An 11,787-nucleotide genomic window follows, 5' to 3' on the forward strand; every position below is an offset into this window, starting at 1 on the left:
GAGTCATAAAACAAACAAAAACAGGTCAGACAAAATACAGGAGGAAGGCAAAAAGTTCCGGGTTGACCCTGCAAAAAGTGCCAAGTTCAACACATTCCCTTAACAAATCCACCATCAAAATTAATTGACTTCTTTCCATGACATAGTGAATCTTCAACCACTTCCAGGTGTAACTGGGTTTAAAAGTTGTTTGTGAATACCTTCAAACTGTTGGGTTTGCACAATATTACAGAACTCCAGAGGATAATGTACTTGTTTTATGAGTCAGGGTTACCTAAAGTAAATTCCTGTCATATGTAAATCAAATTATCATCAGGTGTAAATTTAAAAGGACTTCATGAATTGTGACTCTAGTACTTTGGATTTGGACTGTGCTAGGATGTGCCAGCGAAAAGTACTTAAGCAGGAACTTGAGGTTAACAATATTACAGCTACATAAAAACATATTTTAGGGAAACGTGGTCAAGCAGACTATCATGTTAGTTATTAGACCTATGCAACTGATCTGCATTTTCAGACTGGACCTAAAAACAGCATCAGTGCTTGAATTAGGCTTGTTGCCGCCGCTAAATAAAAATAAATGAGGATTTACTACTTTAATAATCTTGACCAATTCATATTCTGTGTGCCAGAAACCTAAGTACCTGACTCTTAAATAATAAGTTCCATTATTGACATTCATTGGGATTACATTTGTCTACCTCAAGAGAACATAAGGAGAGTACCAGGTCTGAATTCATGGAATGTTACTGGTAGATATGTTTTGCAATTGTTAAACCTATGACCATATGTAACCGATTACTTAGATGCCATTTTTAATGTAAAGTCTCTAATACTGTGTAGGAATCTTGGTAAAAAAAAAAATTAGATGCTGAAATATTATGTTTGTTACAATGGTATAGCTTTCAATTTGCCTTGCATTTACCTCAACAACATTGGTATGTTTGTGTTTATTTGTTTGCATTGAAGATACAGTGAACCACTAATAAGGATTTATTTACTTTTTCTCTTATTTCACAGATGAAAAATACAAGAATTGAAATGCTAGAAGAGGAACTAAGACTTGCCAGAGATGCAAACTCTGACAATAATTCCAAGAACAAATACCTGGATCAGAATCTGATAAAGGTCCAGCAGGAATGTTCAGAGTACAAATCAAAACTTCTTCTTCTAGAGGAAATGAAAAGGAAGGTTGAAATGGATGGTAGTATGTCTAAGGCAAATCTGGAGAAATGTTACAGCCAAATAAAGGAGTTCAGCGAAAAGATTGCAAGACTGACGTTTGAAATTGAAGAGGAAAAGAGACGAAGGAAGGCAGCAGAAGACAGACTTGATCAGCACAAGAATGAATTTGAGCAGGTACAGCAAAAAAAGCAAAATGAATTGGAAAGCATCAACTGGCAAAAATTAGAGTCTCAGAAGACAGTCAAAGAAAAGGAGTATGAAATAGAGAAGTTGAGGGTTCTTCTGCAGGATGAAGGAGCACGTAAACGGGATTATGAAAATGAGTTGGCTAAGGTAAGAAGGGAATATGAGGATCAACTAATCAATCTGAAGAGCAAGTATGAAAGCGAAATCAATATCACGAAAACAACAATAAAGACGATATCCATTGAGAAGAATGATGAATGCAGTGAACTCAAATCACAGCTTGAAAACCTTGCAAGTCGAAACAAGAGCCTAACAGAAGAAATAAAGAGGCTGAACGAGGCCATTGCTCAAACAAATGATCAGAAAAGAAGAGCAGAAGAAGCTGCCTTGCAACAGCGAGCCTCTAGCTCAGACATTACTCAAAGAAAACAGCAGTTGGAGTTGGAGTACCAGAAGATTGTTCAGCTTCGCTCAGAAGATACTTCAAATTACAAACAATCATTGGATGATGCTGCAAAGACCATTCGGGATAGAAACAAGGAAATTGAGAAACTTAAGATTCAGCTACAGGAAGAGGCTGCACGCTACAGGCAATGTGAAAATGACCTGGCTAAGGTAAGGAGCACTTATGATGAGCAAATTATAAGCCTAAAAAACAAGTATGAGACTGAAATCAACGTTACAAAGACAACAATCCAAGAGGTGTCTAAGCAAAACCAAAATGATGCATCTAGTTACAGAGCAGAAATTGACAGTTTAATTAGAGAAAAGAAGTCAATGAATGAGGAAATTAGCAGGCTTAACAGCACACTGACTGAGACCACAGAGCGTCTGAGAATAAGTGAAGAAAATATTCGCCACCATAAAACATCAGGTTCTGAGATTTCCCAAAAAAAACAAAAACTAGAGACTGAACTGCAGCAGATCCACAAACTCCGTTCAGAAGAAGAGTTGAGGTACAAGAAGTCACTTGACGATGCTGCAAAGACCATTCAGGACAGGAATATGGAAATTGATCGACTGAAAAAGTTGGTAGAAGTTGAAAGTAGGGAGAGGAAATCACTGGAGGATGAGCTTGCTCGATTGCAGAGGAGCAACTTTGATCTGCAGAAGGAGAATATTAGCACCCTAGAGGCAATCAGCACTTTAAAAATTAACCATGAGAAACAGATCCTCCAACTGCAGAGTGAGCATGAAAGGACATCGCAGGAGAAACATGGGAGAGACCAAGACATTTCTAAACTCCAGAGCAGTCTTAGAGAGCTGCACCTCCAGAAGCACAAGTTGGAGGAGGAAAATGGCATGCACAAAAAGAATCTGCTGGAGGAGTCTGCAAAGCGAAGGATGCTGGAGGAAGAGATGCAAAGCCTGACAAGATCCTACAAAGAACAAATGAATAATGTCACACATCTCACCCAGCAGATGGAGCAAATGTCCATTTTAAAGAAAAGGAGTGAAGATGACCTTAGGCAGCACAGAGATTCTTTAGACAGCCAACTTAGGGAGAACCAACATGTAATTGACGAATTGAATAGGCTCAAAGCAGAGGTGGATGCCTTGCGACGTCAGCTGCTTCAGGAGCAGGAGAGCTTAAAGCAGGCCCACCTTAGAAATGAGCATCTTCAAAAGGCTATCGAAGAACGCAATAAGAGCCTGAATGAGTGTAAAATAGAAATAGAGAGGCTACAGTCTCTCACGCAGAACCTCACCAAGGAGCACTTGAGATTAGAGGAGGAGCTCCGAAATGTGAAGCTGGAAAATGACGACGTGAGAAAGAGCAAAGACGAAGTAGATGGTGAAAAAAATGCCACTATTACTGAGCTAAGAAATCAACTGCAAACAAGCAACGCACGAAGCCTAGAACTACAGGGGCTGATTAATGAGTTACAGAAAGAAAGGGGAAATTTGAGACAGGAAATTGAAAAGTTCCAAAGGCAGGCACTAGAGGTATTCAAAAATGTTTCCTCCTGACTTTTGTGTCTGTCAAGTGACCGAGTAAATCAAATGACTGGCTTTCCACGCTAATTTAGTTAAGTGTATCTGAATCATATTTATTCTGCCACAACTGTGTTGCTTGTTTTATCATCTGCTCACAAATATCTATAAATGTGGTTCTGTTTTTGATTGTGAAATCTCCAGGGTTTTGCTCAACTGAACAAATATTGAGGACCTCGGAATAGCTATTGGTTGTGTATACACTCGGTCGCAGAAAATCTATTCTCTCTCCAGTTTTAAACATCAAATAATAGATTACCATCAAGAGTTAAAGTACGTTTAATTTAGGGAGAAAGGTTAATTTGTCAGGAAACTTTATTAACTTGTACCCCGTTGAAAAAATACTACAACACTATAACATTCACTTTAATTATAAAATGCACTGGCTTGCATAAAAATAAGATAGACTCTCTCTTTTGCAATAAATGCTTTTCTACAAATTGTCTTCAAACAGTCCATGTTTGAAGTCACAAAACTGCGGGGATGGTTGCTAATAATGGTTTCAGTGCATGCATAACTGTATGGTTAACCCATATGTTATGTTATATACATATGCACAAGGGTATTTTTAAAATGCATGTTTATGCCATATTAGTAATTATACATGTAACCAAACGAATGTTATTGTGAAAAGGTCTAGTATTAACCATAACTTTATTTTTATTATTTGGATTTACTTGGCATGTAAACTTTATCCTGAAATAGACCACTACTTAATGCTGGGAAGAGAGGCTATAATAGGGTACCGCAGCTCCCTCTCAAGGGAGAAGAGTAGAACACATGCTTTGAGACTGGGGAAGTACATTCATTGTTTTTTGTATTTAAAAAACATATGAACATTGAAAATATAAAAAATTAGATGTTAAGATTCATAAGAGGAACTGAAGCAAAAGTCTCCAACATAGTTACTGTAGGACCATATCAAAAATGCTGACTTTGTAAATTGATTTATTTGAGATTTATTATGGCTAATTTATTTACGAGTTTATCATGAAAATCTGTCATGTATCTGAACCTATTTAGCCTATGTTAGCCACCTCAGATAAAAAGTACAATCAACGTTAATTTAATTATTTTTTCAAATAATGGTAAAATTGATCATTTGGTCTCAGTTGCATAACACATGTAGGAATTATATTTCCTCCACACCACAACATATGCAATTGCTTTCAATCTTGTGTTTCCCCAACAAACCTTTATCAGTGCCAGCTACTTATCTTAAGGATATCAACTGGTGCCTATCATCAATTCCTGGAAATTCATCAGGTATCTCTACATACCATTGATGTTAAATTATTGAGTGTTAATTTATTTGCGAACCAACAAATGCCTTTTATATCCTTGACAAAACCTAGGAACACTTAATCAGCTAAAAAAAAAGTACAAAGTAAATTCTCTATAAGAGGTCTAGTAAAGTTGTCTGTGTAGGACTTTGAAATACATGCATTTTACTGGATGTGTGTCATTATTTCAGCTACCATTACTTCTTCTACTATTAGTTCTTCTCCATATCTGCTAACGACCATATCCTCCACCCCATGCCTAACATTAAAAAGCCCACTGTTTCGACCTGCTGTTATGTCAACATGCTATCCATGAGTGCTTATATCAAGATACACTTTACTTGACTTCATGACTTGTACACTAATCCAAAAACTAAATGTAAGTGTACATTGACCCCTGAACGTAATCTTAGCCATAACTGTAGTCCCACTAAATACTACATATTTAAATTTGACCTATAATCACATTATATAAAATTGAATACAAAATATCAATCCAATGATCTTAAGTTAAAGTTAATATTAAGTTAAAATGCTCACATAACTAGAGCAGAGGTTTGCTAAACTTTTAGAACCACATCCTGCTTTTTAGAGCACCAAACTTCTGCAATCCACCTAGCTTTAGTGGACATGAGGTGGGCGATTTTTAATGTAACTGAAGTATCATGTAGTAGCTCACTGTCATTAACAGAGCACATTTTCTATTGAAATGCAGCTAAATCTGCACAGACACAGTTTTTCTGATAAAACTATATTGCACAAAAATGATACGTGGGAATCATGTTTCAGTGAATATTTATCATTTGTGCACCACCATGTAGTTTCTTTATTCGGTTTGATCCTGTTAAAATCTTTGTCTCCATCACACTTCAGAAATGCTGAAAAATGGGCCTTATTTTTGCTTTCCTAACTGCTGAATCTGTACAGTTAATTCGCAGTTATTTACATTTTGTTGTGTGGTACAAAAACTGACATCCTTCAGCCTTTCTTTTAAAACACCTGTACACCAGCAAGATTGTCACATAATTCACTTTACTTTTCTTTCTCTGGCTGCTAAGTGAGAGGAGTTTGTAAACACCGATCCTCATGGGAAAAAGCAGCAACTTTCTGAGAAGACATAGCCTTATATTTGACCTCTGTCCTGGAAGCACATCAAATGTGACCAGATAAATACAGAATTTAAAGGCATTTTTTTATTGCTTGAACTTTCACGACTCGCTACAAATTTGCGCATGACCCACCAGTGGGTCAGGAAACAGTTTGGAAAACACTGAGCTAGAGTAATCTAGTAATTATTAACGTTCTTCAAACCAATCTCCTATAAATGACTTACAGAGTTACACTCTTTTTAATACACATTTTATTTTCTCAACCGTGATCCCTTTAATTTGTTTTTATTTTAAAGTTCACTTTTAAATTGTCTATGTACTTTCCTCAAAGTCAGATGCAATGGTTAATGTAATGGTAGGTGGAACTAAGGGAGTTATAGTAATAAAGGATGCACCAAACCAGTAACTCCATCTGTCTGCAGTCTTGCAAATCTAGATGCAAAATAATTCCTACCATCAGTATAGCTTAAACTAATCCCATTACATAGATCAGCAAAAAAAACACAAAGATTATAAATAATACCTCGTAGGTGTTCTATAAAAAGAATGGGACAGTTTTTCAAATGTATGTCTATTTCAGGGATTAGAGCAATCCCCACTATATTTTAAATTAAATATCATAGTCAATTCATGGTGGTAAGGGCTCTCCTTTACATTTATTGACGGAGTCCATGTTAGCTTTTAGCCTATCAATAAACCCAGAAAATGATGTTCTCAGACAACAGACAACCCCTGGCAAACTGTAATCTGTTTTGTGCTACTACTGCACCTAGAAAAAATGGATTCTACTACAATGTAACATACATGCATGCATAAATATGATATTGCAGTGTCTATTAGTACATATATTTATATTCCAGACATAATAAAGTGCCGAAGCGTGCCAAGTTGTTTAACTCACAGTGTTACTATTTTCCTATAAAGCTATGTATATAACTATAAAACCAAGTATTGTCGTTTTTTCCACTTTGATCATAAGCTGCTTTTGAAAATGACTGTTTAATAAGTTCTTACCTTTTGGGATTTTTTCTCTTCTTGTGATTTAATCCTTTTTAATTGTTTTTTCCTTCCTCCTAATCATGCATTCCTTTTAACCACCTGTCTTGGTTTGCTATGTGTGCCTTGAATCATGTATAACATGCTAATTGAATTAAAATTCTGACATATATTATAAACTGTATTAGGTGTGAGACCCTTTATTAACCAAAGTTCCTTCTAATCCTTCTTTCAAATAACAAATATATTCATTTCTTTCTTTTCAAAGGTACGTTTCTTCCCCCTCTGCTTTTTATTAATTTTTTCAAACCTTTGTTAGAGGTCAATACTTTAGGGAAGCCAATAGGCCAATACGTTGAAAATCAGTGGTCTAAAACAGTAAATTTATTGGATGTATGAAAGTTTTAAGATTATGTAAATAATCTGAAAGATTTCAATGACAAAATATTATTCTCTCATTGTTTTCCCATCCAGGCAACAAATAAGATTAAGGAGTCCAAAAGCCAAATTACAGAAATTACACAAGAAAGAGAGAGCCTGTTGATGAAAATCAAACTCTTGGACCAAGACAAAGCACGACTACAAAGATTAGAAGAGGAGTTAAGCCGAGCTAAAGCAACACTAGAATCTGAGACTCGACTAAAGCAACGGTTAGAAGATGAGAAACAACAAATCCGCAATGACTTAAACCAGTGGAAGAGCCAGTACAGCCGTAAAGAGGAGGATATTCGAAGGATTGAATCAGAAAAAGAAAAAGCAGAGAGAGAAAAAATGACTCTGAAAAGTGAAATTGAAAGACTGCAGGCAGAGATCAGGTCAATTGAGGAGAGATGCCGGCGCAAGGTTGATGAGACCAACCGAGCCAGTCAGTCTGAGCTTGAAGCTCAGCGTTTAGCTCTTCAGAGGGAGTTAGAAAATCTTAAGAAACGATCTATTGGCTCCAGTATACATACGCAAACTGAAGAAGAACTATCAGTAGATCCCTCAAAATTTGTGTTTGATGGTTTGCGGAAAAAGGTTACAGCACGGCAACTTCTTGAATGTCAGATCATAGACAAAACAACATATGACAAGTTGCTTAAGGGGCAAAAGTCTATAACAGAAGTTGCTGCAGACATTGAACCATATCTTAGAGGGGCTGGGGCAATTGCCGGTGTATCTCCAACACCAAAGGAGAAATATGCATTTGTAGAGGCAAAGCGGAAGAAGTTAATTGATCCTGAAGCAGTTGTTAAGCTTTTGGAAGCGCAGGCTGCCACAGGTGGCGTTATTGACCCATACAAAAATGAAAGGTTGACAGTGGACAATGCTATTGCCAGAGACCTAGTTGATTTTCCAGACCGAGAGCTAATTTATGCAGCAGAAAAGGCTGTCACTGGTTTTAAGGACCCATACTCTGGGAAGACTGTAGCCCTTGGAGAAGCAATAAAGAAAAACCTAATTGATAGACAAACAGGGATGCGCCTGCTTGAAGCTCAGTTAGCTGCCGGAGGCATTGTGGACCCAGTAAATAGTGTTTACTTACCTAAAGAGGTTGCCTTGTCCCGAGGGCTGATTGATCGAGACCTGTATACAAGTTTGAATGAATCAAAGGGCTACATTGATCCGCTCACAAAAAAAGAAGCCAGTTATGCACAACTAAAAAATAAATGCAGAATAGAACCACACACAGGTTTGCTCCTCTTGCCAGTAATAAAGAGAAGCATGTCCTTTCAAGGTATAAGGCAGCCAGTTACTGCAAATGAGTTGGTAGATTCAGGTGTTCTGCGTGCAACAACACTTGAACAACTTGAACAAGGTCAAATTACTTTCGAAGAAGTCAATGAAAGTATTAAAGAATATCTTCAGGGATCTAGCTGCATTGCTGGCGTATACAATGAGGCCACAAAAGAAATAATTGGCATCTATGCAGCAATGAAGAAAGGCTTGCTGCGACCAGGTACCACTCTTGAGCTTCTTGAAGCCCAAGCAGCCACTGGTTTCATAGTGGATCCTGTCAATAATCTGAGGTTGCCAGTTGAAGAAGCATATAAAAGGGGACTAATTGGAATAGAGTTTAAGGAGAAACTTATTTCTGCTGAACGGGCTGTTACAGGGTACAAAGACCCAGAGACAGGAAATATCATCTCTTTATTCCAGGCGATGAACAAAGAACTCATTGAAAAAGGCCATGGGATTCGTTTACTAGAGGCCCAGATTGCAACTGGTGGAATAATTGATCCCAAAGCCAGCCATCGTTTACCAGTAGATTCTGCATACAAACGTGGCTTTTTCAATGAAGAGATGAATGAGATTCTTTCTGATCCAAGTGATGACACCAAAGGATTCTTTGATCCTAACACAGAGGAAAATTTAACTTATTTGCAACTGAAGGACCGGTGCATGGTGGACAGCAAGACTAATCTCTGCCTGCTGCCCCTGAGAGAGAAGAAAAAAGCTGTGCAAACATCCCAAAAGAATACACTAAGAAAACGGAGAGTTGTTATAGTTGATCCAGACACAAACAAGGAAATGACTGTGCAGGAAGCATATAACAAACGTCTTATTGATTATGAAACATTTATTGAACTCTCAGAACAGGAGTGTGAATGGGAAGAAATAACTATAACTGGATCAGATGGCAGCACACGAGTCGTTCTGGTGGACAGGAAAACGGGCAACCAGTATGACATCCAAGAATCAATAGAAAGAGGTGTGATTGATAAAACAGAATTTGAGAAGTATCGCTCTGGAACTTTGAGCCTCACTCAGTTTGCAGATTTAATCTGCCAGAAGAATGGCTCTGATGATGTGTTAAGTGCCACCAGGCTTGATTCAGTGAGCAAAACGCCGTCGTCACCAGGATTTAGAAGTAGCTCAATTACCAAAAGTGGTTCTTTCTCAGATCTTCTGGAAGATATGAGTCCAATAGCTGCCATATTTGATTCTGAAAATGTAGAAAAGATTTCCATTTCAGAAGGCATCCAACGTGGCATTGTTGACACAATTACAGGGCAACGCTTACTAGAAGCCCAAGCTTGCACAGGAGGCATAATAAATATTTCCACTGGTCAAAAGCTTTCACTTCAGGATGCTGTTTTGCAGGGTATGATTGATCAAGAGATGGCAATAAGGCTGAAACAGGCTCAGAAAGCCTATGTTGGGTTTGAAGGTGTGAGAGGAAAGAATAAATTGTCAGCAGCAGAAGCCATGAAGGTGAACTGGCTGCCATATGAAGCTGGCCAACGCTTTCTTGAATTCCAGTACATCACCGGAGGCCTCATTGATCCAGAAGTGCAGGGGCGGATATCTACAGAGGAGGCTATTAGAAAAGGGATGATAGATGGGCGAGCTGCACAGAAATTACGAGATGTCAACAACTATCCCAAAGTCTTGACCTGCCCGAAAACCAAATTAAAGATCTCCTACAAAGAAGCTATAGACCGATCGATGGTAGAAGATAAGACTGGATTACGAATGATTGAAGCATGCTCAATGTCATCTAAAGGCATCAGTAGTCCATACAATGTGTCTTCTGCTCCAGGCTCCCGGTCAGGTTCCCGTCCAGGCTCCCGTAGTGGATCCCGGAGAGGTAGCTTTGACGCAACCGCTTCATCATCCGCATCCAATACCTACAGTTATTCTTATCAAAGTGTCAGCAGCAGTTCAGCTGGTGTCTAGATATATTGATAGATAGTTGTTGGATAATCAAAATTATTCAGGTGTTTGTTAAAACAAAGTTTCTGGTAGAAACAACATACTTTCACTGTACAGCAGATTTTAAAAAACTAAGCCATAAACTGTACAATGTAAAAGGCTTTTAAGCTTGTCTGTTTTATTGTTCATCAAGAAGAACATGAAAATGCTTTTTGCCTAGCAACATTGCAAATGCATTTGGGTAATGAAAAATAATAGATTCCTGACTTGTTAATTTTTTATGTTCTTAACAATGTTTAGATATTTTTATTGCATCTTTTATTAAACTATGTATCTTTTTCTTAAAAGTACACATTTGTACCTGAAAACAGTAATGGTATGATATGGAATGCCTGTATTATCTTGCTTTCTGATGCATGGCTTCACCGGGCAGTTTTAGTTTCAAAGTATAAACATATCCCACATACTTTACCAGACCTCTGGGAATCTTGTCTCATGTACAATTAGACCTCTGCTGGTCAGGTTGTTTTTAGCATTAGCATTTCTGGTGAAATCGTGACCAATGTAATTTTGCTTCTTCAGTTTCTTGTACTGTATATGAAATGGTTTCTGAAAATAAGCAATAAATCTTTAAACTAGTAGAACCGAGTATCTTTGTGATTCTAGTAGACTATAACATATCTAGTCTGATTTGGTGTTTAGGAACAACAAATATATCTTTGTGCAGAAAACGGAAACTGAGCCATTGATGAAGTTGTACCTAAGCAAATCTTTACTACTAATTATTTGTGGTTTTACACTTAATACCTTCTTTTACCAAAATGTAGGTTAGAATCATCAGAACTCTATTCTTGAAAATAGTATGCAGTAGGCTAACAGTACATGCGCACCCGTCTTTCCAGTGTCCCCCTTTTGACCCATGTTTAGTTATATTTTTCTTTATCTCAAAAAACTAGAATGTCCCATCATGCTTCTAGTTCCTTGATTCCTTAGCAGAGCAACTCGTATTCCCTCAGACTTGTGGATTTGTGTGCCAGCACTACTACTACAGTTTGCTTTACATGTACTAATTAATTTCTAAAGTTTAGTTGTCAGGAGTGTGGACACTAAGCGAGACCACTCACAGTGTCTTGTACTGCGTAAAGTATGTTCTTATTACCATTGTAACTTTCAATGACTCTTCACAAATAGGCTGTTGATTTTCCGGAACTTAATCCACTACATGAACTAGTTCTTCAGACTTTTATATTACATGTTTAATGAATGTGAAAATTATGGCAAGAATTCACATGTTTTGTTGAGGTACCTATCGAGTGGCAGACTATGCTTATAGCCTCCACCTACTTTCATGCAGCGCTACTGCTTTCTTTCATTTCTTTACCGGACTGAAGCAGAGG

At 37.6% G+C, this 11,787-nt stretch overlaps 1 protein-coding gene across 3 annotated transcripts in view; it reads left to right on the forward strand.

Moving 5' to 3' along the window:
* Positions 1 to 11,034, forward strand: part of DSP (desmoplakin) — a 248,517-nt gene extending 237,483 nt beyond the window's left edge. Inside the window, exons 23-24 of one of the 3 annotated variants that reach the window (XM_078688070.1) lie at positions 1,021 to 3,318; positions 7,229 to 11,034. In XM_078688070.1, the coding sequence (XP_078544196.1) occupies positions 1,021 to 3,318; positions 7,229 to 10,414 (5,484 nt within the window). In that variant the 3' untranslated portion in view covers positions 10,415 to 11,034. The remainder of the gene's footprint in view (positions 1 to 1,020; positions 3,319 to 7,228) is intronic. The other 2 variants (XM_078688071.1, XM_078688072.1) reach the window with 2 other exon arrangements.
* Positions 11,035 to 11,787: the final 753 nt, after the last annotated feature.

Source organism: Lissotriton helveticus, chromosome 4_1 (assembly GCF_964261635.1).
Source record: "Lissotriton helveticus chromosome 4_1, aLisHel1.1, whole genome shotgun sequence".
NCBI classification, from domain to species: Eukaryota; Metazoa; Chordata; class Amphibia; order Caudata; family Salamandridae; genus Lissotriton; species Lissotriton helveticus.